This window comes from Leuresthes tenuis, unplaced genomic scaffold, assembly GCF_036924035.1.
Source record: "Leuresthes tenuis unplaced genomic scaffold, fLeuTen1.0.hap1 SCAF_17, whole genome shotgun sequence".
Lineage (NCBI taxonomy): Eukaryota > Metazoa > Chordata > Actinopteri > Atheriniformes > Atherinopsidae > Leuresthes > Leuresthes tenuis.
In genome coordinates, this window is record NW_027325371.1 from 19163327 (window position 1) to 19188432 (window position 25106).

Here is a 25106-nt window from a genome sequence, read left to right on the forward strand (position 1 = left end):
CACCTACTCAATTGCTCCTAAGTTTGTTATTGATTTTTACAAATAAGGGATTTGGGGAAGGTCCTGGTCCTGTGAGGCATCTCGCAAAGTAGGCAAGTCACCTCAGCAGGCAGACCTGTGCCCCTTCAAAAATTCTTCTCGCAATATGTACGAGGATACGGGCGTCACCCCGCATCGTTATTTTCCTTACTCATCAGTTTAAGGCATGACTCACTTTTTGATCAGTGACCGGTATAGTCATAGTGCCAAGGGATGTTCTGTCAGGGTGCTGTGTACGTGTTAGTCGTTATGATTCGTTTTGATTATTAGCAAAAACTAAAGACATTTTAACTAACTTAATCCAATACTAAAATATTTTAAAGACTTTATATAACCATTAGTTACGCTTTTTTAGGAATAGTCGTTGTACTTATTATGATACTCGCGCAAAGAATCATGGGTATTGAAAAGACATAACGCAGTCGCGTTTTAACGTCGCAGGCCAGATGTAATGTGCATTTTGTCAGTATTATTTCTAACAGGGCAGTCCTTAAGTTGTTAATACATTTCATGGTAATAAACGCCATTATTTTAGGCATTCTCAATTTTGTTATTCACTCTTTAAAGAATAATTAATAAAAAAAATATCATATCCAATTCCCCGGCAGACACTTCTCTTTTTGACCCAAATCAGTTTCCATAGTCCTACTCAAAGTCTTCTGAGCGCACGCGCTGTTTGAAAGTGTGAGAGAAAATGGCAGACGTTTCCTTGGATGAAGTCATACGACGGCGCGGTATTAACCTCAAAACTCCAGCTAAAAGGTACTTCAGCGGTTACTAAACACATGGATGTTTACTTACGATAAATGTAGCAGCTTTTAGTAAAAAAAAATGAAAGTATATCGTGGAATGAGAGCTGTTGATAGCTAGTTGGGTATCGTAAAGCTAATGGTAGCTTATTAGAGCTTGCAGCAATACCATTCTAAACGCTAGGCTAACAAGCAGCCATTATGTGGGCCTTAACTCTTGAAATCGTTCATTTTGAAATTACGAAAATACAATTTAACTATACAACGTTATAGTTTACTGACCTGTAGCGATTAGGATAACTTTCATGCCTAAAATTATACAACAGTTTGTTCAGTGCTTTGTTTGTAGCTTAATTCGTTCGACTTAGCTAGTAACAAAGCTAATATTTATGTTAGCATTAAAGTAGGTTTCTGCTCCCGCTTCTGGAAGGAACATATATGTTTAAGGCGGTGTTTTTAAGTAAATGCAAAAACTCATGTTTATTGATTTATATTTTGTGTCACTTTCACATTATGAGAAATTGTGTAAGCTAAGGTCTGTTCGTTGGCGTTGAAATGTATTTTCCTGGAGTGTTGTAGGGAAAAATTATGATTTGAAAAAATATAAAATTGCGAAATAGCTTAAAAAGTATTAGGCATTTAAGAGAGGGGGGGGGGGGTGTAAAATAGAAAAAACACTGCCTGAATAACTGTACGCATGTTATAGAAGAGCTGTTGAATCTATAGAAATGTGTCTCTTCCTCAGGCCAGCGTTTGGACGGGGTGCCGGAGGAGATGGCAAAAACTTTGATGCCAGACAAAAAATTGGGAATAATGATGTAAGACAGCGACTGGGTGGAGCAACAGGTGAGGGTGTTCAGCATGCCTTCCAAATCTAACTGATCAGTGTTTGGTGTGTCGGGCTGTAAAGTTATCTTTGCCTGAAACTCTGATCTTATCTCTCCTTAGGTTTTCAAGTAAAAGATGCGAGAGAAAAACTGGTTCAGAAAGATGCTCGTTTCAAAATTCGTGGCAGGAGTGGAGCGGGAGCAGTGCAGGATGCTCGACAGATGATCAACTCACGCAAACAGGGGCAGAGTCAGATAAGTTCCCCTGCACAGACCACACTAAAGGCAGCAATAACAAGCCAGCTCCAGAGCAAAACACTGGTGCCGCAGATACAGATACATACCAGCAATAACCTTGCTGGATTGAACACTAGGCAGTTTTCCCCTAATGTACAAGGACTGGGTGCTAGGGGGAGCACAACGCCACAACTGAGCAATAATGTCAGAATGATGGATGCTCGAGATAGGCTGAGCCTCAAGAGGAGCATTGGAGGAACACAAACTCAAGCAGCTGCTGCACCACCTCTGAAAATCACTAAGACCATACAGGTGAGGTTGAAAAGAGTTCCTTTGCTGTAATGTCAGTGATATAGCCTGCACATGTATAGCCATGTTGAACTGTAAAGCTACACAACCTAGCTTGCTAATAAATAGTCCTTCTCTTTACAGCAACGTCCAGTAGGGATGTCGGGTGGAATACGTGCAGCTGCACAGGTTGAGCTGTTTTCCTATATATAACAAAACAAAATACCATTTCCTCTTATTACTGGTTTAGGTTGTAAAACATGCAGCTAAACATGTTATTTTGTCTCTTCTAGCCTGTCTTGAATGAGCTTGATGGAATTCCCAGCAAACAAATAAAGATCACAACCACCAACAATATGCTACAAACGCGGGTAAGATTGGCATTTGTGACAGCTGACTGTAACTCTTCAATACAGAAACTCCAACATATACTTGTAAGTAGTACAATATTGTGCTTGTCCCCCACATATAATTTTACTATTTATTTCATACAGTCTGGTACAGTGGGCTCCACGTTCTCTATGTCAGCCCCGATCACCAAAGTGGTTAAAAATGATGCCTACACAGCCCCTCGTCCTCCTGTCCCTGTGGCTCCCACCCGGCCCAACACCAGCATGACTGCAGCCCGTTCCTCAGCTGCAGCATCACAACCGGTCTCCAGGACTCTTCAGCAGAGCACAGCAGCAACCAGCACGCCAGCTCCTGCTCCCCCCCAGGTAATCCCTTCACTAGCATATGCACCTCTTTATGGACTCCTTCCGGACCTTTGTCAGGTGTAGCCTCTCCTCATCTAAGGTGATTTCAGTTGATGAAGCTGTGAATCTTCGTTTGTAAATAGTAATTTGCCTCCAAGTTAAAAGGACCAAGAAATTATTTGCAGTATTTAATGTTTACACCTTAAATTAGATGCAATACAAGGAGATTTACATCTGTTATGTGTCCAGTATTTTGTGAGATGGTTGACCTGATCATGATCATCTCAAGATGGCTTTGTGCATTTTGATTGTAAAGCAAAACAATTTTTTTAAGTCTGGCGTTCCAGCTCCCATTTAAAAAAAACAAAAAAAAAAAAAACACCTTCATAACCCAGCAGGGTGTTCAGCCTTTTCTATCTCTTTGCCTCTGTCCTTCCCTCTTTACTCACATAAACTGTATTCTAATATAGCTCAGATCATGAATTTGCTTCCCGTTTCCGTATTTTTCTTTTTCTGTTGTGAAACAGTCTGAAAAAATATGACAAATGCAGCTCTTTCTGATCACGTCCTGACATACAAGCAGTCATTTCCCAGCTGCACCAGCGCACTGATAACAGATTTTGTAACCTTGACATTGTTTGATAATTTAGCATGAAGGTTCATTCCGAAAGAATTGTTTGTTCTCTCTGGTCTGCATTATTTGAATTTGAAATGGTCCCTCAGAGAGTGTAGTCAAAAGCGACCGAGAGTTTACTCCGTGTCTGTGCTGATGGGATGAGCTCGACCGCTAAACCTAAAAGGCACTGAAACAGTCTAATGACATGAGTGGAAATTAGAGTATACTGGAAGGACAGCCTGATTGATCTTCTTGGCTTTTTTGAAGTCACTTGAACACAGTCATCAAAGACTTGTGCAAATTTGTTGAAAGGGGGATAAAATGGGCCCTTATATAACACAAAAAAGTAAATTGCCAGGCTGAAATAATTATGCATGTTAACCTTAAACAGAACACTCGCACACACTGTTACATAAGCCGCTTTGATTCAAATTTCTTGCTGATTTGGAACTGTTGTGTTTCTTATCTAGCCTGCTTTCAGCCCATTGGAGGGGACTAAAATAACGGTGAACAACCTGCATCCCCGGGTCACAGAGGAAGATATAGTGGTAAGCAAATCATGCTGTTTGCCTCCAACCCTTCCTTGTGTTTATTTAGTGATTTGCTCAGTGCTGCGGTGCAGCGATGACTCAGTGTGTGGATGCTCTGCCCGTTTTGTCCACAGGAACTGTTCTGTGTGTGCGGTGCCTTGAAGCGAGCACGACTGGTGAAGGTGGGCGTCGCTGAGGTGGTGTTTGTCCGCAAAGAGGACGCTGTGAGCGCATACAGGAAGTACAACAATCGCTGCTTGGACGGTGAGTGACATTGGCGAGGATGCATTAGCTTGTGCTTTGCATTCAGCTTACTAACCACTGACACAAGGATATGTTTTCTGGTTAAATACATTGCTGTATGTGTTATTTATGTCAAACTGAAGGATGCTTCATTTCTATATCAATATAGCATTACTGTTTTTCATTTGTCCTTACTAATTTCTTCGTGTCCACTCCCAGGCCAACCCATGAAGTGTAACCTTCATATTCAGGGAAATGTCATCACTTCTGATCAGCCCATTCTACTGTAAGTCAGCTCAAAGCTTCATTCCTTCTTTACATTAAGTCTTTAATTGATTGTGTTTACAGGCAGTTGCTCATTTTCCATATTTATTTATTTGTGACATTTTTTCTTTTTATATTTGCACGTAAATTTTTAGAATTGGATTTCGTTAACTCTTTTTGCAACTATCACTTTTTTAAGGATAAAACATAGAAGTTGTGGATTTTATTGAATGTTTAGGTCGAACCATTTGTGTTATCCCGTTGTGGTGGGAAAGATTGGTGACAACCCTTTTGCTTCGGGCTCCTACAGGAGACTCAGTGACACTCCAGGCATGGGTGGCAGCACGAAGAAAGATGGCCTGCCACCCTCCTTGTCTCGTGCCGCCGGTCAGCGGGCCTCTTCCCAGCCCACTCCTGAGGTGGACCCCCAGACCATCCTCAAAGCTCTGTTCAAGTCCACCGCACAGTCCACTTCCACCACCGAGGCCCCGAACTCACAGACCACCGCCTTTCGCATCAAGATATAGCTCATGTGTAAAATGAAATACACTGTTCATATAACTGCATTCTCTGTGTTCACTCAGTTACTGTGAACTTCACACGGATGGCAGTCAGCCCGAGTGATTTCATCAAACTGATTTTTACACATTTCATAGGCATGACTGTTGGAAATGTACAATTTATAGACGGCCGACATTGTTGTTTTGGTTTTGTGGTATCAAATGTCACCTGTCATGTGATGTTTTATCAGTTTGGTGAGGTGGGGATTCAAAAAAAAGAAAAACCTGCTTTTTATTTTTATTTTTGACTTTTGTGGGGGGGTGGTTTCTCCACGCTGCAGTATCTTCAATTTAAAAAAAAAAAAAAAAAAGAGGGGGGGGTGGGTGACAGGAGTTTAAAAAACAAAGTTAATTGACAGACTAATTTATAACAGTTACATTGTTATTGTTTCACATGCATAACATTTGAGACCATACAGCCATTAAAGTATGTTTAGTTTTGTTGTTACTTCCTCTGTTAGAATCATATGTCACATTAGGCAAAACAGTTCTGTTCTCTTCAGGAAATTCTCCCCATAATGTGACTCAAGTTTAATCCAAAATGATGTCTTGTATGCTAAAGTAACTGATAATTGATGTGGGGGGTGAGACAGGAAAAAAAGAACAGTACCATGGTGTTTTCTTGATATTACGGTTCCTGTGGCATCCAGTGCTCTGTTTCCGTTTGATTTCTATGTGGTTTCCTAGTTTTGGAGCCACGTATGCATCCTTCATTGTAGTACACATTACATTCAATTTATGTTGAACTGTAAATTCCTTTACTTTGCTTACTTGATGCGTCAGTCAAGAGGAGTCCGAATTAGTCAGAACTGTCTGAAATGTGGCCATTAAATATCTAGCTTTGTAGATTGTGTCTGAGGCTTTTGTTTTTTTATATGTTCAGCATGTAATGGTGGACAATTTCTCTCAACATTCATATTAGACATAGTAGACATGACAGTTGGGTTTCTCAGAAAACCCAGGAGAAGAAAAAAGCATGTTTCTGACGCACCATAGTGGCTCATTTCAATTGCCATACCTTATGAATAATACATCTAAACGATAAAACACCTAAAATACTATATGGAAAGTATACTCTAAACTTTAAAATATATACTTTGAGTTGTTTTACAGAGGAGGAATTTTGTCAAGAACATAAGAACACTAATGTATAGGAATTTTCTTAAGTTTCTTTTTTAAAATTTTTTATTAGTTGCTGACAGCTTGTTGGCACATTACTGCCACTTTTATATTTTCATTCACACATGTTGATTCAATTCAACTGAATTTTATTACGTTAACTACATTGGAGCAGGAAAAACAAATGGTCCACGTTAAGAGTTGTACTTCCGGTTTAGAGGGCGACAACAAAATGGCGCCGTCCAAGAAGAAACACGCCAGTTGCCAGCCTTGCATCATTCCTGGAGGATTTACGGGTATTCATTTATTAAATTGAGAACATATTTTTCCAGCTTGTTGTTATATTTGCCTTATCTGGGACAGAAGTGTTTCTTGTCGTTTGACTCGGTGTTGACGGTATTTACGCGGCAGATACTGATGTGTTGCTTTTTCCTCTCGTTTATCTTCGCAGTTCTTTCTTTACAGTTTAGTTCCGACAGCGTTGCCCAGCACTCCATGTACGTAAAAGAACACAGAGTACGTGCAGAGAAGAGTTCGCGCAGACCGCTGGACCGGACTTTATTTGTACTCAACATCCCCCCATACTGTTCAGAGGTGTGCTTTAAATTCCCATCACCCTTAAAGCAGGGTCTGGAGAAATTCGCCAGTCTGTTTTTGCTGTTGTAGATGGTCATTCCAGTCGCCGTTTGTGTTTCAGGGTGTTGTCAAAGACTTATTCTCCCAGTTTGGCAGCGTTGAGTCAGTTGAGTTGAGAGACCACCCGGGTTCCTTTCAGGAGTCTGGACCTAGACTGTCGAGATTCTTCAGACCAGCTGGAAAACAGGTTTACCTACCTGCATTGTTGATCCTTTTGCTTTTACTAATGTCCAGTATAGTCCAGGTAATTAGCTTAGCTCTTCTGTCTCTACCCTTCTCTTCCAGGGTTTCAAAGTCGGCTACATCGTTTTCCAAAATTCCTCCAGCTTGCCAGCGGTTAAATCGCACCCACATGATGTTCCTCTGGTGGTCTGCTCAGAGCAGCGTCCAGTCGCAACAGGAGTACAGAGTGAGTGATGCTTTATTTCACATTGCACTTCATTATTTCTTTCATAAATCAGTTGTATGACACATGCCACTTTGCATCCATCCTTGGCAGAATGGATCCAGCAGTACACAGAGTCCTTTATCCACCCGGATAAACTGCTACAAATAGTCGACACTTTTATGCAGGACTACGACAAGCGTAAAGAAGAGGTGAGAACTCTGCTGCACTTCATTAGGAGGCGCACGCCCAACAAAGTTCGGTGACTCAACACCCGAGTTTGTTCTCTTTGCCACAGGAAGCAGAGCGGCAGAAGCAGGAGGCCGAGCAGCAGCAAGAGGAAGAGGAGGGCTGGGTGAAAGTAACAAGAGGCCACAAGGGTGCCAAGGCCCGTCCTCGCAGTGAGGCCGCCAACCAGAGAACTCTACAGAGAGAGATCAGGAAGAAGAAGAGGAAGGAGCTCATGAACTTCTACACCTGGCAGCACAGGAACACACAGAAAGAACGTGAGTCACTCGTATTTAAATATGTCACCACATGTTCGTAATAACTGCAAACTGAACCTGTGTACAGAATGATTTTGTTGTGCTCGAGTCCATTTTGCCCTCTTTCTTTCTTCCAGATATCGCAGAGCTGAGGAAAAAGTTTGAGGAGGATAAACAGAAAATAGCTCTACTGAGGGCACAGAGGAAGTTCAAACCATATTGACTCAGTTACCTGGTCTTTTTCTTGCTCATTCTACCGCTTTTCTGTGTTTTACGGACATTATAGCCCCGAAGATGTCTTTTTGTTGTTAATAAACTATCATTTGGATCGATGGGCTTTCATGATCATCAGATTATCACCACCACACAAGATACCAGTGACTGAAATTGTTCATAAGTGGAAGATAAAAGCAATGTTTTGGTCTTTCTTTTGCCAGCAATGGAAGTAGTAAGAACTACAGCTGGATTTTAAGACCACAATCTTCCAACTCCCTTTAAAAATAGTGTTTGTTTTGGAAAAAAAAAACTGATAATATTAGCAAACCTTGGTGCACATGACAAAAGTTTCACATCTACAGAACTAAGTGCACCCATAATACAACAGCTTCCAGAACCACCTTTAGTGGCAATAACTCGGAAGGAACCATTTTCTATAGGTTGTTATCGGTCTCTCGCATTGTGGAGGAACTTTGCTCCACTCTTTACAACGTTGCTTCAGTTAGTTGACATTTGCAGGCAGATTTGCTGCCATGTGTTGCAAGACCAAATTTCAGCTAAGCATTAGCTGTCAGACAGATGTTCTCATGTGTGACTCTAGAGTACTTTGAGTGGACCGTGTATATATCCAAAAGGTGTGGCTACAAGCCCAAATCATCAGCCCACCCCTGTATCTGACAGTTAGCAGGCGTTTGTGCCGATATACTGTGTGGTTTTCAAACATCTCCACTTTGGTTGCCTCTCAAGAATCTTGTTCCAGAAGTCTTGTGGTTTGTTCGTATGTAACTTTGCAAACCTAAGCTTCCATGGTTTTTAAAATTTATTTTTTTATTAGAGAAGCGGTTCTCCTGGCAACCTTTCCATACAAGCCATATTTGTTCAGTCCGTTTCCTGTTCGTACCATCATGAACATTCATTTAAGTCGTGACGCTAACTGGCAGAACACAAAAGGTGATAAATGTGCTGCACATTACAGCAGATTTATTAGGTCATTTATTGAGCTTCACATGCTTGCTTTCCTTTCGTCTTCTGACACCTGATGCTCGACCAACAGCAGAGAGAACATACACCATTCACCTGAAACACTGGGAAAGATGGGAATAGTAGCCTTCCTACTGAACTACCATTAGTTATTCACATGCTGATTGTAGCTTGGTGCTTTTAGCAGTTACCTTTGTTTGTTTCTCACGCGGACTGTCGTCCACTTAAGGGAAATTCTGCACCAGCGGGCCTAATGAAACCAGCTGCACATGATGTGAGTCAGGTATGGCCCGTCTTCTCCGTTTGTCGCCCTCGGATGCTGGCGAGGAAGATGGGACAGTTTTAAATTTAAAACAGGATAAATTTATAGTGCACATTGTGCAACATGCTATGGTTCACTCACAGATGAGGGTGCAACGTTGAGCACAGTCTACATCATCTGTGCAAATTTCCACCCAACAGTAGAAGTACATCTGAAAGATATTACACAGTCATGCGAATGGAAACACACACCCTTGTAATTTTGAAATATCTCCAACCAATGACCTCACTTCTTCCCCGCTTGGAAGGCCAGTATCAGGGTCCAAAAAGGCAAAAGTCTTGACATCAAACCTCCTGACTTGGGAGTGGGTGTTGATCTTCCCATGGTTGTCTACAGGGACAGAGCTTCTCATGTTATCCAGAGGGTTCGGACATCTGTTCAGGACATGAGAAAAGACATGCCGCTTACTGTTTCTTTTTTTAGGTTGCTACAGAGATTTCTGTCACCGTACCCATCGTGGAGAAGTGTCCACACAGAGTGTTTAGACGCAGGGTAGGCGAAGCAGTCTCGTACACGCAGGGAAAGTGTGGGCTCGGGGTTCGGCTGAACGATGGAAATTTCAACATTCACAGCCTTCCGCAATGGCGAGATCAGCGGAAGTTGGTCCTCAGCAAAAAAGGATGTAAAAGATGCATCTATAGGGATAAAATCAATAGTCAGTGACTTATGTGAACACAGATGGCAAAAAAAAAAAAAAAAGAGTTTTAGTACCTGTGGCTATTCTCATCTGCACACCGATTGTTCCTTGTGCGATCACAGGAGGTGGATTGGTCACTGTATACAAGGACCTCAAGTGTTGTGCACGCTTTAGATCCGATTCCTCATATTCACACTTGACCTGGAGACTAAACGTAGAACACTTCCCAACTCATTTCACACAAACAAGGCTATGAAACAAATACGCAACCATTCTGTGATAGCTCTGCTGTTAGCGCCGGATTTAAAACGTACCTAAATGGCGAATGTCCATTTTTACTGGTGTGCTCCTCCACTTCCACCTCATAGATCAACAGATCTTCATCTGCCTGAAAGTAGGCAAAGAATTCAGCCTCAAGAAAGAGTCTCTCCATGTAAGCTGTATATGGATTGTGGAGCAAACTTGTGACATTACTCTCATCTCTGCACCACAGTCCATGACTCCTATCTTGAAGACAGCAGTATCTGCGGTTGTGACTGCAGGAATGCAGAGAGGGTGATCCTTGATCACAAGGCTGCTGGGATCAACGGGTGGGTATGTGTCTGTAGCCTTTACGGTGAACACAAAGTGTCCATCCAGAGAGCAGGCTGGACAAAGAGCCATGACAAGTTAGTGAGGTTAGAGAGGGTGAATGATCTTTGCAAATTACATGGCACTCGTATAGATGGGACAAATGCTGCCGTTACTGTTGAGTTTGTAGTAGCAGGTTGACGCAGCAGCATCGTAGCAGCATCCAAGTTCATTGCAGGCGTCGCTGGAGGTGCTTTGGTGGCCACAGTCTATTCGTAGATTTTTTTCAACGTCGCACTCTGCAGGGAATGCTGGGAAACAAAGAAACAACTGTGTTTTTAAGCGTTCTGGCATTTCATATCACAGGGAACAGAAACCCATGGCTCAGACTATATTCCGAATGGTCAACGAGGTTCCAGATAAATATGTGCTGGAGTTTAACCTAAAGAATAATTACTTCAGAGACAAATGTGCCAGAGAGATGGTTGTGCTCAATCAGCTGTTTCTACTCACTTATGGGCTGGGCCTTGCCACTGCTTCTCTTTATAAGGGGACATCTGATCTTTACTCTGATCCACCGAGACTCTCCTGTCAGTTGGACCAGCAGAGGGATGAACACTTTGCTGCCCTGAGGATCAAAGGTCTTATAAGTAAAGCAAGTAATATTTTATTTGTATGGCACCTTTCAAGATAGATCTCGCAAAGTGCTTTAGAATAAAATGCTTGGACATAATATAAGAACAAAAGTTAACCAAAGTTTAGAAAGCTACATTTTTAGCTGCTCTTTGAAAGAGACCAACGAGTCCACAGATCTCAGGTTTAGCAGGAGAGGGTTTCAGAGTCTCTGTGTCCTTTAATTTTCAGCCTTGTATGATGCACAGCCAGCAGGCCCTTATCACATGACCTCAAGGACCTGCTGGGGAAGTATGGATGTGAAAGTTGTAGACTGGCGCTTGTCCATGCAGAGCTCTAAGAGTCAAAACCAGCATTTTAAAGTGGACTCTGGAGTTGATGGAGCCAGTGAGGCGGAATTAGCAACAGCGTGACACGTGAGAACTTAGAAGACTTGGTTAGAAGCTTCACAGGAGTGTTGTGCACTTCAGGCAGATGCCCCAAGCAGTCTCCTGCATCAAGATTTCACTGGAGACTCAAGATCATCATCAGAGCCATCATCTTCAGCTCATCAGTGTGCATGTGGAAAAGCCAAAAGTCACTACGTTTGATTTGCATGCTCCCTTTTACATTTTGAACTCACTTTTGCACATGTACTGTGTGACTGCGAGCTGCCTAGGCAGCTGGTTCCAGTGATTGACACGTTTGACTTACGTTTCCACAAAGTTTCTACCGTTTCATATGACGGTCGCGGGAAAACCCATATTTAGATCGTGCGTTTTACTGTCATTACCTCAACATGAGCATAGCAGCCGTCATATCTGCTGAAAAACACCAGGCTGTGGTTCTTCTTTCTACCTATCGTCAGTCCACAGGACTGCTCAGAATTGAGCACAGGGATCGGGACTCCTGAAAAATCTTCAAAAAGAAAAAAATACATCAACCAAGAAATAATAATTAAAAAGAAATACAATAAGGGGTTGTTGGTGACTATTTAACATTTAGGAATTATTAATTTGCCACCCATCCAAATAGCTGGAAATAAGTAACAGCAAAAAAAAACAAACAAAAAAAAAACAGCTCTTACTGCGAACACGCACGTTGTTTTTGACCAACGGGTCAAACACAGCTCTGATCCCCCGGGCCGAGCAGGTGACTGCCGGCAGGGCGAGATGCGTCCTCTGCACAGGTTTTTGCTTCCTCTGGATGGCGGAGTAGCAGCTACAGGGCTGAGCCACGAAGGCAACAAGTAACGAAATCAAACAAAGTTTTGCCAAACGATAACTCATGTTTTCTATAGTTCCGACACTTTGGCTTTTGACTCCAAACGTATCCAAATCTTTCTATGAGACAACGGAGCGGGTCACGTGACCTGATTTAATCAGTGTTGATGAGTTCGGAGCTGGTTGCAGAGGAGCAGCAGCGTCCGGATACGTTTATGTTCGCTGACGACCATGTAGTGAAAAAGGTTGAAGTTGCTCAGCAGTCTCCAGCTTTATGGTCTTATTTAAAATGCAGGACAGAATAAATGGGAAATTAGATAAAGGGTTGCCGTTTAAATAATTAATGTCCTGCCAAATATAGGCATTGCTCGCGCTGTATTAGTAGGTTAATTGAATTAATCCGTTGTAGTTAAAAGGCTTTCCATCCTTACTCTTTGCCTTCTCCTCGTGGCAATGCTCGTATCGATCCGATTATTAGTCTACCAGAGTTTCAAATAGCTGCCCATGTTTGCTGCATACACACACACACAAAATTATTAAATTGAATTGATAGTACAGGCTGCATAAATGCATTGATTCATTCTTAGTTATTCTTTTCTTACATTTGATTTTTTTTATGTTAAAAGTGCTCAAAATGTATTTATTTTTTCGTCACAGCAGTGGCGTGCAGACTTTTTGAAGGGCAGGGGCGGAAAGAAAAAAACGGCACATATAGTGTGTCCTCACCACTATAGAGAGCACTTAAGCACGCGTTTTGGCTCCCAAGAGGGCACTTTAGGGCAGTTTAGCACACGTTTTAGCTCCCGAGAGGACACTTTAGGGCAGTTTAGCACACGTTTTGGCTCCCGAGAGGGCAGTTTAGCACATGTTTTGGCTCTCAAGGGGGCACTTTAGCACGGTTTTGGCTCCCAAGAGGGTGCTTTAGGGCAGTTTAGCACATGTTTTAAGGGCAATGTAGCACGCGTTTTGGGTCCTAAAAGGGCACTTAAGGGCACTTTAGCACGGTTTTGGCTCCTGAAAGGGCACTTTAGCACGCGTTTTGGCTCCCAAGAGGGTGCTTTAGGGCAGTTTAGCACATGTTTTAAGGGCAATGTAGCATGCGTTTTGGCTCCCAAGGGGGCACTTTTGCATGCGTTTTGGGTCCTAAAAGGGCACTTAAGGGCATTTTAGCACGTGTTTTGGCTCCCAAGAAGGCACTTTAGCACACGTTTTTCAAAAATTGCCCCCCCCTTGCACGTCACTGTCCCACAGGCATGTGTGGCATCACTTAATACAGTATGCACATATTTGCAAGCTATGGTTGATCTGTTTTTTTTTCCACACAACTTTTTGGGAAAAGTACGTGAAATAAAAAAAAACCTGGGAATCTGTCTTGTTCTTCTATTTAGCTTTTTATTTTTATCTAGGATTCCCTCGAAAACTAGATGGTTCATCTCAAGGGGTTTATCCTATAAATAAATAAACAATATATATATATATATATATAAACAAATGTTGTAAAATGAGCACACCCTAGAGGAACATCTGTCCCTAAAAGCCAAGTAACGGGTATCCAGCATTTCTACAGAGACTTTTTGAACTTTCTATCATACCCAATGATTTGATTTATGGAAAATTTTGAATGTGACCCTCCCTTTGTGAAAATGGCCTCAGTGATATGACCTCATCTTGGATGTAAGGCCAAGAACTGTGTATCTATTCATTCTAAACATTCCATGAAACAGAACATTGGTGATTGGCCCCTCAGCATCGCTGGTCTCGATTGCTTTGATTTGTTCCTGCAATGAAGTGTTTATTTCTGAACTGCCCCAGACTTTTAACTTGTTTATGCTCCCTCCCTCTAAAACCTTAGACGCCCAGTAATATGTCACTGGTGGTATGTACACACAACACTTTAATTTATGACTTTTTGGTCACTGTCAGATTTTTTTTGTTGAAAGTTAATTTCTGGTTTTGTTGGTAGTGGTTGAGTTTAATAAAATAAAAAAAGAGTGAAAACAACATAAAGGTGAGGTAAACAATGTCAGCTCAAAGGTTTTAAAAAAATAATAAAAGGCTGACACGTTAGTTCGAAAAAGAAAAAAAACTGCAGGTCACGGGTTGTCGGATGGTGTGTTAGCGTCCATTTGCGTCACGCTCACGACATTTCTGGGGCATCCCCGTGAGGCTGACAGTGTTTAGCATTAAGAGGCAGCAGGAGAGTTCTAGGCGTCTCCTGAACATGGCTTTGAATCGCAATCATTCGCAAAACGGCGGAGTTTTGATAAACAACGGAGAAAGGTGAGTATTCTTTAACTTCTGTGAGGTTATTTAATCAACTAGCTAGCTCTCGCCTCTCTGTTTGACTTGTTTACCTTCTACTTTCCAGTGCGTAGTCAGCCGCTAGCTGGCCTGGATAACATTAGCATAGCTTACTCATCTGTTTCATTGTTGACATGTCTGTTCTATTTCTACGGCAATTTGGGGTGACCCGATTTGCAATTACTGCTCTATCTAAATTATGAGTACGTAATGTTTGACATTTTTTCCCCCGGCGCTTATCTTTGGCTTCACTTTTGCCATGGTGGCTAACTTGTTTCGTTAGCCGATTGTCAAAACAGGAAGTAATGGTTGCGTTACGTTGATGTTGACATTTCGTTGAGACACAAATGCCATTATTTGTCATTTATACCAAGCAAAGTGGGTTTAGTAGTCATTGTGGAATGCAGTAGTTAAAAAAAAAAAAAAATCCACTTGTTAATCTTCTGTATCATCATTATATAACCAGGTGGCTGTAACGGGGTTATTTGATCTGCTTTCATTTCTCAGTGTGGTGAGGGACTGTAAGAATGTGGAGCTGTCATTCAGCGATGTCACTAGCAAAACAGATCTGCTGAGGGGGACCAAGAAGGGCACTATTTACCTCACACCGTACAGGGTACAGCATAACTTTCATTACATGTGTTGTGCTTTTAATGCTGCTGTAACCTTAAATAAAGACCAGGATGTTTTACTCTCATTCGTCCTGTTTAACTGTCTTCCTCCTCCCCTATCGGCTTAGTTGGTGTTTGTGTCCAGTAACACTAAGGATTGCCTGGGTTCAGCAATGTTCCCCTATTACCTGATGAAGGGCTGCAGCATTGAGCAGCCAGTATTCGGAGCCAATTACATAAAGGGGACAGTGTCGGCTGAGCCGGGTGGTAGGTGGCCTCTTGTTTGTACTTATTTAGTTGTATTCGCATTGCACAATGCAGAATATGATGGATCATTGTTGTCATCAAATGAAGAGGAAAAAAAAACATTTAAGCCTGTGATAGTAACACACAAGTCACTTCTTTATTTATTCTGTGAAATCAGGTGGCTGGGAGGGTCAGGCCCATTTCAAGATGTCATTTTTCAGTGGAGGAGCCATTGAGGTGGGACAGCACCTCTTCAAACTGGCCACTAATGGTTTGTAAGCTAGTGTTCTTAATCATTGTGTCCCACATTTAACAGTACTGAATATTAACTGCCTCATCCGAGAATCAACTCGCTACCAAAAGATGCATTACTATTATTTGTAAACTTATATCCTGGGTGGAAAAAGCCTTGGTCTGTATGAGCTTTGTGTGAACACACCCACAATAATTAGAAAGTCCACTTCATGTGTTTTGAAAAAGACTTTTTTTCTCTCTCTTCTTGTTTTCCAGCTTCTCGTGCTGCTCCGGCCCAGAATGGTGCTCCCTCTTACGGCTACCCTTCACCTGGAGTGATGAATGGCTATGGCCCAGCTCCAGCTGCTCCTAACGGCTACCCCTACCCACCCCCTCCGCAGCAGAATGGATTTTACCAGGGCCCTCCTCCACCTGCTGCTGGCAACATGGGCTACCCCTATCCAACAGCCGCTGCAGGTACAGAATTCAGTCATGCGTAAACTGAAATCGGCACATCAGAGCACCCTTTGTGAAGACCCATGACAAAGCAAATGCGGTCTTTCAGACTGGTCGGACAGTAATTGGAATTTGCTAAAACAGTCGAAACTTGTGGTCCGGAATTTTTTCTGAAGATTTGATTCAATTTAGTTTTTCTCTCTTTCTATAAATGTAACGCAGATAAAGTGGGTCTGTACTCTAACTTATGTTTGGCCCATTTATACAATCTGTACCCTAGAGTTACAATGCTTCTCCCTTTCTATGTAATCTTTATTATTATTGATTTGTCTTCATCGTGTACCTGGATTTCCAGACTATTACCTCTTATGACCTTACAATTTCTCTTTATTTTTTTCCTATCTGCCCCTCGTGTTCCAGGAATGTACCCATCTGGTTTTGACTACATGGCACCTCCTCCCCCCTACCCTGGGCCACCCCAAAATTGGGCTGCACCCCCTCAGAACTGGACTACACCACCTCCTCCCGCAGGTCTGTTTGGCCCCTCTCTGTATATCTGCATGGCTGCACCTGTCAGATCTGATCAGTCTTCTTCAAACTGAATCACTTCGAAGTACACACCACCATTAAGAGGAGGGCTGATGTCATTTATGAAACATCCAAATGACAAAGGATCAACAATCTTCCCCTAGACACTCGGTGCATTGTTCTAGTCTGGCATATCTCTATTTTGGGAGCTTTAGCAGGACGTCTTCCTCTGTCACTGCTTGGGGACTGTCAGTTGATTTTTGTCTTGAGTATTCCTGGAGCTGTCAGTTCAGCTTTATGTGACTAACACGGTGCTCCTCGCATCAGTTCTCCTTACAGTGCTGCAAGCTGTATATGTTCTGCACTCATTAATGTCTGTCTTAATCTTTTGTCTTTGTCTTGTCTCATTTAATGCACAGGTAACTCAAAGGCAGCTGAAGCAGCAGGCAGCGCATATTATAATCCCAGCAATCCACACAATGTCTACATGCCCACGGTAAGCTTCCTTGCGAGCTTCCTCCACAGTATGACGGTGACATGCGAGTTTTCCTTCCGACAGCACTTGCAATGTTTTTTTCTCTTGAATTCCGTTGCAGGAGCGGCCTCCACCTTACGCACCGTATCCAAACTCTCCCGACAAGAAGAACAACTGATACTCCGGCTCCATCACTTCGGTGATACTCCTCTTGCTTCCTCTGTTTCCTAAATATTTTCGAAAGCAAGGAGCAATATCGATGGATGCCTACTCGATTGTAGAATACAGAAAAGAAAAGGCAAGTAACAGAGGGCACAAAGCTGCCAGTGATAGTTTTACCATTCAATCAGTGATCATTTGGGGGCTGGAATACCGTATTGTATCTTTTAAATACCGTTTTCACACTGCTTGCTTTTTCTAAAACTCTTCATTAACATTCTCAGAAGTAGGGTTGGTTGTCTTATCTCTAACACATAACAAGGGGCACCTCAGCGGTCCCTGTTAGAAATGAAAAGGAAGAGACTGTTTGGAGAATGTATTTTTTAAAAGACAAATATATTACCAAAATATTTTGTAGCAATTTATTAATTGCACTTGTTGTACTTACTAACAATAGCTAGTCCTCTTATGTTGTTTCCGTATCACTGCAAGCATCGTGTGTATTACTTCTAGTTTTTGTCTATGAATGAAAACTGAACTGGTTTAAGTCGTGTTTAGTGATACAAGAGTGCTTATCATATTATAGTTCTAGTACAAGTTCCCTTCATCCATGACCAGTGTGATCCTGTGCTCAGTTACATCAGAACCGAAGTAACGTCATTTATCGTATGTGCTTTAACTCCATGATTAATTATTTCTAGAAGATGATTGTTAATGAAAAGGATCAGTATATAATGTTTGAAAAGAAGATCGGAAAGATGAAAGTATGTGCTGCGTTGGAACCTCGCATAAGAGGATAACGTAGGAGCGGCTGGGTTACCTCACTGACCCCGTGCTGCACGTCTGGCTTGTGTTCTGTTCATGTGTGCAAAGCCAAACTGAAACCGGCACTCTGCTCTTCCAGTAATTACACCGGTGTGGGGTTACAGGGCCACGTTGATTTATTAAGGGCCCGTCAGTGTTTGGCCTGCTGTTGAAACCTCTGAATGCAAAACATTTATTCCCAATTGAAGAGAGCCGAGGTGCCAACAGGCTGTGTAATTGCATCCCCCTGAACGCTCATCGGTTAGCGCCTGTTTGAGTGACAGTTTGCACGCAGATGTAGTGGCTTAGGAAGGGGCGGGAGCTTAGTTTGTCTGATGTAATCGTATATCTGTATATTAATATTCCTTTTGCGGTTCTTTTTGCTTTATTTTGTCTTTGAGTAAAAATCTAATAAATGAGTGATTTGTTAAAGTTCACATTTAGATTTCATCATTTATGGTCTGTATTTTCACATATTTGCGCTTAATTGTCGCTTAATGTTAAATATATTTTGCTCAGTGACTTCTTTTTATCGCCTGCTGAGGCTTTTCTTTTCCATCATCTGACGCTTAAAGTGAAGATTTAAGTCTAAATCAAATGATGGAGAGCGTGAGCTTACCCAGAAATAAATAAAGAAATAAGATGATTACAAGTAACCAAACTCTTAATGGATTCATGTATTTATTATGTTGTTGAACACTGTCAAACCTGAATTTTTTTCACTCTTACTACAGAACACCTGACTTTGCAGCTGTATTGTGAGACAGTTTGTAGAGTTCAGCTAATAAAGATGAAAACGCATGCACTAAAAGTAAAAGTAAAAGTATTTACTGCACACCCACACAAGCCAACGTGCAATCACAAAATCTAATAGAAACTAAGTTCCACTTCCACTTGCTCACGCACTGATTTCGTGAAGTCTTATTCTACTTTATGGCTCGACTCCTGTTTTGTTTCCAGTTCCTTACTCGGGAGGATGAAGTCTGCTTTTTACAACCGCACACCGAGTGTTAAGTCTTCACATTTATCTGTAGTCAGAAACTTAACTGAAAACTACATCAAATCTGTGCAACTGAGCAGATCGGAGCTCTACAGGGGCTTAGTATCTGTAATGATAAACGTGTAAATCTAAAGGAATACAGCTTAACACAGAGCGTCGTGCCTGTAAGCTTCTCAGTTCTAACAGTGTCGAACAGTCTTTGACACCCAGTTTAAACAACTAGACTCAAATCTTTCTGCTTTTTTTTTTATTTTTTTAAACCTGTTCTGAACACACGCAGTGGTACATATAAATACAACTAATAAAATAACTCTGAATCTTCTGAATATACTTTATGTTGTGTTAGAGAGCTTAAGTGGTAGGTTGAAACTGACTAAACAACATAGGAAGAGTGATTAGTGACTTGGAAAAAAGCTCCACGACTGGTGTTACATTTGAAATCGTCCCCACTGGGCGTGAGATGCGACTAACTGAACGGCTTCTATGGCTCTTCCTGTAGAAACCACACGTCATTCCTGCGTCCATAAGGCTTGAGTGGTGGGTCGTAGCTACAGCAAAAGTACTGCTTGCGCTGAAAGGGGGCCGTCTCACCCAGAGTGCGCGTCAGACGCAAGGCCTCTGCTCGGTACTCGCTCTCACCTGCAAAGCCCCCAAACTGCCTGTGAATCAAAGAAAAGACATGAGACACATCAAATCACAAAGCGACATTTGTGGTACCCCACAATTGTTCCTTGTGCAACCCCCAACTCCCAAAAAAGTTGCCAAAAAACTCTGCCTCTCTGAGGTGCTCTTTTTTTTATTATTTAAATACCCATTTTTTTCAGTACCACTCAGTTTTTCTTTTCTTTTTTTGCCGCCGTCACATTCAAGATGAGATTTTATTTGATTTTCTTTCATGAAATAGTCAAACGTCTCCCTTGCAGCATTCAAAACGCTTTCTATGCTCCGTGTTAGTTCTTTAAAAAGAATCCTTTTGGCATGCGCAGCGCTTGAATGAAAGTTTTCAAACTATTTAATACGATATGAAACACGGTAAGTCCTGAAATAAAGAGAACCGACTTAAAAACATCACATATTTCATAAACTGTCATCTATAGAAGAGAATGCTCCAGTATTTCTAATGTTCGAGTAACAAAGGTACGCGAGCCCTTGCTTTCAGTATCTCGGTGGGTTCCCCACATTAACAGCTCTCTTCAGGTCCGTCCACAACACCGCTGGATTAAGGTCAGGTCTGTGACTGTTTTAGAGCACTCACTTTGTTGTGCAACTGCTCTTTGCAAGAATAACTCGTGCGCTAAGCGTTGCTGTCTGGAGAGTGTCGCTTTCCAGCACAGGCTGTAAATAAGGGATGGATGTGGCAGCTGTGACGTCGCCTATTGCCTTGAGTTCTGCGGCGGATCGTCACCCATCTTGCTTTTCTTGAGCAAGAAGATGTCATATTTTTGGCAAGGAGGTGCAGCCGGAGAGTGAAGTTTGAAGCAAGAGCTGAAAAACTACATGTTGCTGAGGATGTTCTTCAGGAAGATTTAGCAGGTGTAAGTAGTATTGCACTTCTCTGTGCGTAACACCTCTTAAAAATTCTATTTATGTCTCATCAGTTCACAAAACGCCTGTGTAAGCTTTAGCAAACTGCCGATGGACAGTTGGCATCATGAATATTACCCTGTGGTTTCTTTGTGAACTCCGGTTCACATACCTTTGCCACTAATAAACACAATATTAGATAATTGTCCTCAATAAACGAATAGCTAAATATATTACTTAAAAAAAAAACCTAACATCAGATTGGGTTCTCTTAATCAACAAACAATCAGATGAGCTCACAAACATGCACACCACTAAATATTCTGTATTCTGTACAGTCTATATTTGCTTTAAAACACTTTAAATGAAACGTACAGAGCATAGACGGTCATGCCGGGTCGCTCCTCGATCCTGATGGCACTGTCGGTGGGAGTTGGGGGGCTTATCTGGTAGGCGGAGGGAATACGGATGGCTACCGCCAGGCGTCGGGAGAGGACGCCATCGTTCCTTGGATACACCGTGACGATGATGGGGAAAGCTATGCCCATGGCCTCGCCTTTAGAATGTGAGGTGTGAGAAAGTTGATTTAAGAAGGTGAGAGAAGCTTCATCTTTGCCCTTCTGAATTCAATAATGTTCAGCGCTGAGGCCCAGGCCGGACCATGTTCCCAAAGGATGTTTGCGGATGAGCATTTTTCAGATCTAAATTTCACATAAACTGAATTGCTTTTAATCAGCCATTCTGAACTGTATTGAATAAGAGTTTTGCTGATTGGAAACGGGGGGCTTACGTTGATTCCACAGTGGTAATTTATTCTGTCTCTGACCATTCCCTGTTTATAGTAACTGAATATCTCAACTCAAGGAACAAAATGAAAGAAAAAACAAATCAGTAGTGGAAAAAAAAACTGCCTTTTGTTTACTTTAAGCACTATATGGAGCTCTGGAAGAGAAAAATCTGAGAGTCTGCCCACAAGCCAAAGTAGTTTCCATATTAGTGAACATCAGAGAGATGTTTTCGGTTTGGTTTACCTTGTTCGTTGCTTCCACCGATGTACATGAGCAACTTCCTCACCAGCTCCCCTGTCACCTGATCGTAGGTTCGTCCCTCAGATGAGATGGCAGCATATTTGGCGGCATCGTACCGTCGCACCTCAAAGCTGACTCCGTCCTGGGGCAGAGAGAGAAATCAGGGCCTGGCTCCTGCATCAGAGTAACAACCACTGCCACCCTTTTGTTGTTTTACATACACACAACACACACCGCTGCACTCCTCCTTACGGCTGTGGGAGCAATGGAGGAGGTCAAATTCGGACATTATTCACGTCTGACACCCTGATGAGGACAATCTGCTGACCTGGCGGGGTTTTAAAGCGGGCAAATCTGGATCAAACATATTTACACTGATTTGACTTAATTTCTTCTGCTGCTCTGCTGGGCTCAGACAGCTTACAGGGAATAGTGTGCGAGATATTCGTCTCCTCTTACATAACAGCACAGAGGCAAGAAGAAAGCGTACACAACTCTTCATCTTCACACAGATGATGCTAAATAAACTCTGCATTAACTACGATTAAGTGGGGTTCACGTGGAGCACAGCCAGTTAACTATGATGCTGAGCAGTAACTCTAATTGGTTTTGAAGGAATCCGGTCACTGTGATGCAGGTTTCAAATCCAGCCTTCCATTCCGCTAACGTGGTGTTTGACAGCGTATGCTGCTGCTTGTGCACTGGAATTAATTGCATAATATCACAGTCATTTATTCTCCTTATGTTTACCCCTGATTCGCAAAGGAAGCTGCTGGCCGCTGTAGTTTATTATCACGCAGATGATGCATTTTTCTCAACGTGACACCAGCAGCACAAAAGAAACCAGTGGGATTGTGCTCGGGGCTCAATTTCCGCAGCATATTCTCATTCCTTATGTGGCCTTCTCGAGACTGTTTTCTCTCCCCCGAAGGGGACGTTCAAATCTAAAAATATCACGCACAATAATTATGTCTTCAACTTGAAAATTGAATTTGTGACTCGCGGTCTACTTTTTAAATCTCAGGGTACGAAAATGTCTTGCAGTTGCCACCGTTCGCCTTTATTAGTGACAATTTTTCACCAACATCTTGATCAAAGCCCACTCCGGGGACAACTCACCAGGGCGTTGTAATAAGACCCTGCGGCCGTATTCATTTCCAAACACATACAAGATAACACTATATTATCATGGAGCTTTAACTTGTGACAGGTACATAGGCTCCTGCCTTGTAATTAAGGCTCTTGTGCTATATATCTTGTCACTTGGACCAACATTAAAGTTGCATAAGGGTGAAAAGGAATCAGAGCCTGACTTCAGTTAAACAGTGCTATTAATTTGTCATGTATCTGTTGTTGTGTGCATATGTGCAGTATAATTAGTCTGAGCCCGAACAGAGCACACACAAAAACAATTATCAACAATATGACTGTCCAAATGCTTTGTTGCTTCATTTCAAAGCGATATTCTTTGCTAATTAACAGAATATCACCCATATTTAGCCGTTGTTCTGCTGTGAATGTGCACACAGCTGTGCATGTTGAGTGTGTGTACACCCTGCCAGGCAGCTTCCCTGTATTCTGTGTCAGTTTTAATTAAGAGTGTTGGGTGTCAGACTCAGGCAGGTGCTCCACAGATCATGTGACGAGCTCTGATTTCACTATCTGCTTTTCAAACAGGAGTCAAATCCAGAGATTTGATGAAGCACTGGTGTTGATTTTATGAAAGTCTTCACTTAGAGGAGGGCTCATACTGCACATGGATATACTTCTATAAACTGTCAGTAATCACCGCCCTCTTTGTCTATCAGTGACATTTTCACTGACAAGTGAAATGAATCCAGCCTCCAGTTCTAATACGAGTGTGTCTATGGGTAGTTTGCTGTGTCAGAGCAAATGCGCCTTTCACTGTAAATGTTTGGGTTTTTCCTGTCTTTTGTTCGGCAGATAAACACACAAAGCCACTCTTAAAACTCATGCCAAACACATGGCTACATGTACATAGACAACGGTGCACTGTGCGTCCTCAGAGCATGAAAGAGCACACATCAGTCTGTTTACTGGAGTCTTTCCAAAGAGTGGACAAATTAGCACACACATACTGTATATTCATAACGGCTGAACACATAAGGGAAGAGTGGGGGGCTCACCTGGAAAGGACATGCCTTTCCATCTCTGTGACCTGGGTTTTCCATGTCACTGTCTTTATCAGTGATGGTCAGCGTATCGGAATACACACACGCATATTTAACTGAGCTCATGGGTTAACCTCCAACGTATGTGATCAGCATCCTTTTTCCAAAACAGGGTCGGTTAACGCGTACCTTGCGGTCTCTCTCTCTCTCTCTCTCTCTCTCTCTCTCTCTCACACACACACACATATAATACCTAATTTCCACGCACGCATCCATCATCACAATGAAAGTAAATAAAGAGTGACCCACAATAACGAGGAGCCTCTCTAACTTTGTTCTAGTGTGAAGGGTTATAATTTATTCTAAGTTTCTCCTCGTGTCCATCTCGATTCATTCTGCCCTGTTGGCTGCCACATCACCTCGGGCTGATCTGCCCTTTGCTCCACACTGTTGGACTGCAGGCTTCCTTACAGGTCACAAGCAATTAACCGTCAGGCTCTCTGCTAAGGTTACAGCGGTTGTCATTGCAGCAGGATAACCACCAATAACTTGGTTAAACATTGATACAAACCTTCCACGTCGTCAAGGCAGCAGACTTTCTGTGCGTTAATTACAGTTGCACAAGCGCAAAAAAGCACTCAGAGTGGCGCACAGGACAGGGATGGCGATATGGAGATAGAACTGTTACTGCCGAATGAACATAAAAGCTTACCTTTGACTCACTGCTGAGCAGTTTATATTCCGTCTCCTCGTTGTTTCCAAAGAGCGAATTTTTGATCATGCCAAACATCGCTTCGGTCGGGTCACCTCTCTTCTCTCCGCTCCTTTGCCTTTGAAGCTAGTCTTCTCTTTCTTCCGTCTGTTTATAACCAACAACTTGCTCTCTCGGCAGGCAGTGAGAGGATGTGGGTAGATATAGTTTAGGGTACAGCGATATCTAAATGTCCCTAAACTGCTGGCTCTTCTCCTGGGAGGAGCGCGCACTTTTCTGCGAGGACGGACCGTCCTCAACAGATGTCCTCTTCACCGTTGGAAGAAGAAGTCGGGGATGCTGACTGGATGCCACTTTACCAAAGCAGTGAGCGACCAAATCAGCCTCCACTGACGGGTAGAGCGTCTCCGCCCTCCTGTTTTCCTCTGCTCTTATTTTTTCTACAGGTTTGACGCTCACTTACCCTGAGACGAGGACGCAGGTCCCTAAAAAAATAGACCCAAAAATATGTGAGGACACTTTGTTTTTTTCCCCCCTCGAAAGCTATTGCTGCTCAAAGACCATTTCGAAGTTTTATACTTAGGCACCTAAAGTCATACTCATTCCAAATTGCCATGAAAAAAGTGCAAACGCAATCATTGCCATTGGCTAAGGAGGTTAAA

The 25106-nt window shown here is 42.4% G+C and overlaps 4 protein-coding genes, 1 non-coding gene and 1 pseudogene across 5 annotated transcripts; 3 read left to right on the forward strand and 3 right to left on the reverse strand.

The window, feature by feature from the left end:
* Window positions 1-53: 53 nt before the first annotated feature.
* LOC140274112 (U12 minor spliceosomal RNA) lies at window positions 54-207 on the reverse strand. Its single transcript, XR_011908094.1, has one exon. It is a non-coding gene; the product is annotated as a U12 minor spliceosomal RNA (small nuclear RNA).
* A 469-nt stretch (window positions 208-676) lies between these two features.
* On the forward strand, window positions 677-5894 carry poldip3 (polymerase (DNA-directed), delta interacting protein 3). The gene is made up of 10 exons (XM_072368784.1): window positions 677-801; window positions 1534-1634; window positions 1737-2164; window positions 2285-2329; window positions 2434-2511; window positions 2635-2856; window positions 3922-3999; window positions 4116-4245; window positions 4444-4510; window positions 4799-5894. Exons 1-10 carry the CDS (start codon window positions 734-736, stop codon window positions 5013-5015), a joined length of 1434 nt encoding a protein of 477 aa, XP_072224885.1. The 5' UTR covers window positions 677-733; the 3' UTR covers window positions 5016-5894.
* A 499-nt stretch (window positions 5895-6393) lies between these two features.
* Window positions 6394-8001, forward strand: rrp7a (ribosomal RNA processing 7 homolog A). Its single transcript, XM_072368519.1, has 7 exons — window positions 6394-6463; window positions 6619-6761; window positions 6865-6990; window positions 7089-7212; window positions 7303-7400; window positions 7487-7694; window positions 7811-8001. Exons 1-7 carry the CDS (start codon window positions 6400-6402, stop codon window positions 7894-7896), a joined length of 849 nt encoding a protein of 282 aa, XP_072224620.1. The 5' UTR covers window positions 6394-6399; the 3' UTR covers window positions 7897-8001.
* Window positions 8002-8892: 891 nt separating this feature from the next.
* Window positions 8893-12300, reverse strand: LOC140273930 (zona pellucida sperm-binding protein 4-like; annotated as a pseudogene).
* A 2069-nt stretch (window positions 12301-14369) lies between these two features.
* Window positions 14370-18485, forward strand: wbp2nl (WBP2 N-terminal like). Its single transcript, XM_072368191.1, has 8 exons — window positions 14370-14514; window positions 15043-15151; window positions 15275-15413; window positions 15571-15663; window positions 15903-16103; window positions 16503-16613; window positions 17030-17106; window positions 17207-18485. Exons 1-8 carry the CDS (start codon window positions 14456-14458, stop codon window positions 17261-17263), a joined length of 846 nt encoding a protein of 281 aa, XP_072224292.1. The 5' UTR covers window positions 14370-14455; the 3' UTR covers window positions 17264-18485.
* Window positions 18486-18723: 238 nt separating this feature from the next.
* On the reverse strand, window positions 18724-24818 carry LOC140272767 (heme-binding protein 1-like). Its single transcript, XM_072368192.1, has 4 exons — window positions 24445-24818; window positions 21604-21742; window positions 20948-21128; window positions 18724-19707 (listed from the first exon to the last, which is right to left on the reverse strand). Exons 1-4 carry the CDS (start codon window positions 24520-24522, stop codon window positions 19530-19532), a joined length of 576 nt encoding a protein of 191 aa, XP_072224293.1. The 5' UTR covers window positions 24523-24818; the 3' UTR covers window positions 18724-19529.
* Between the last annotated feature and the right edge of the window lie 288 nt (window positions 24819-25106).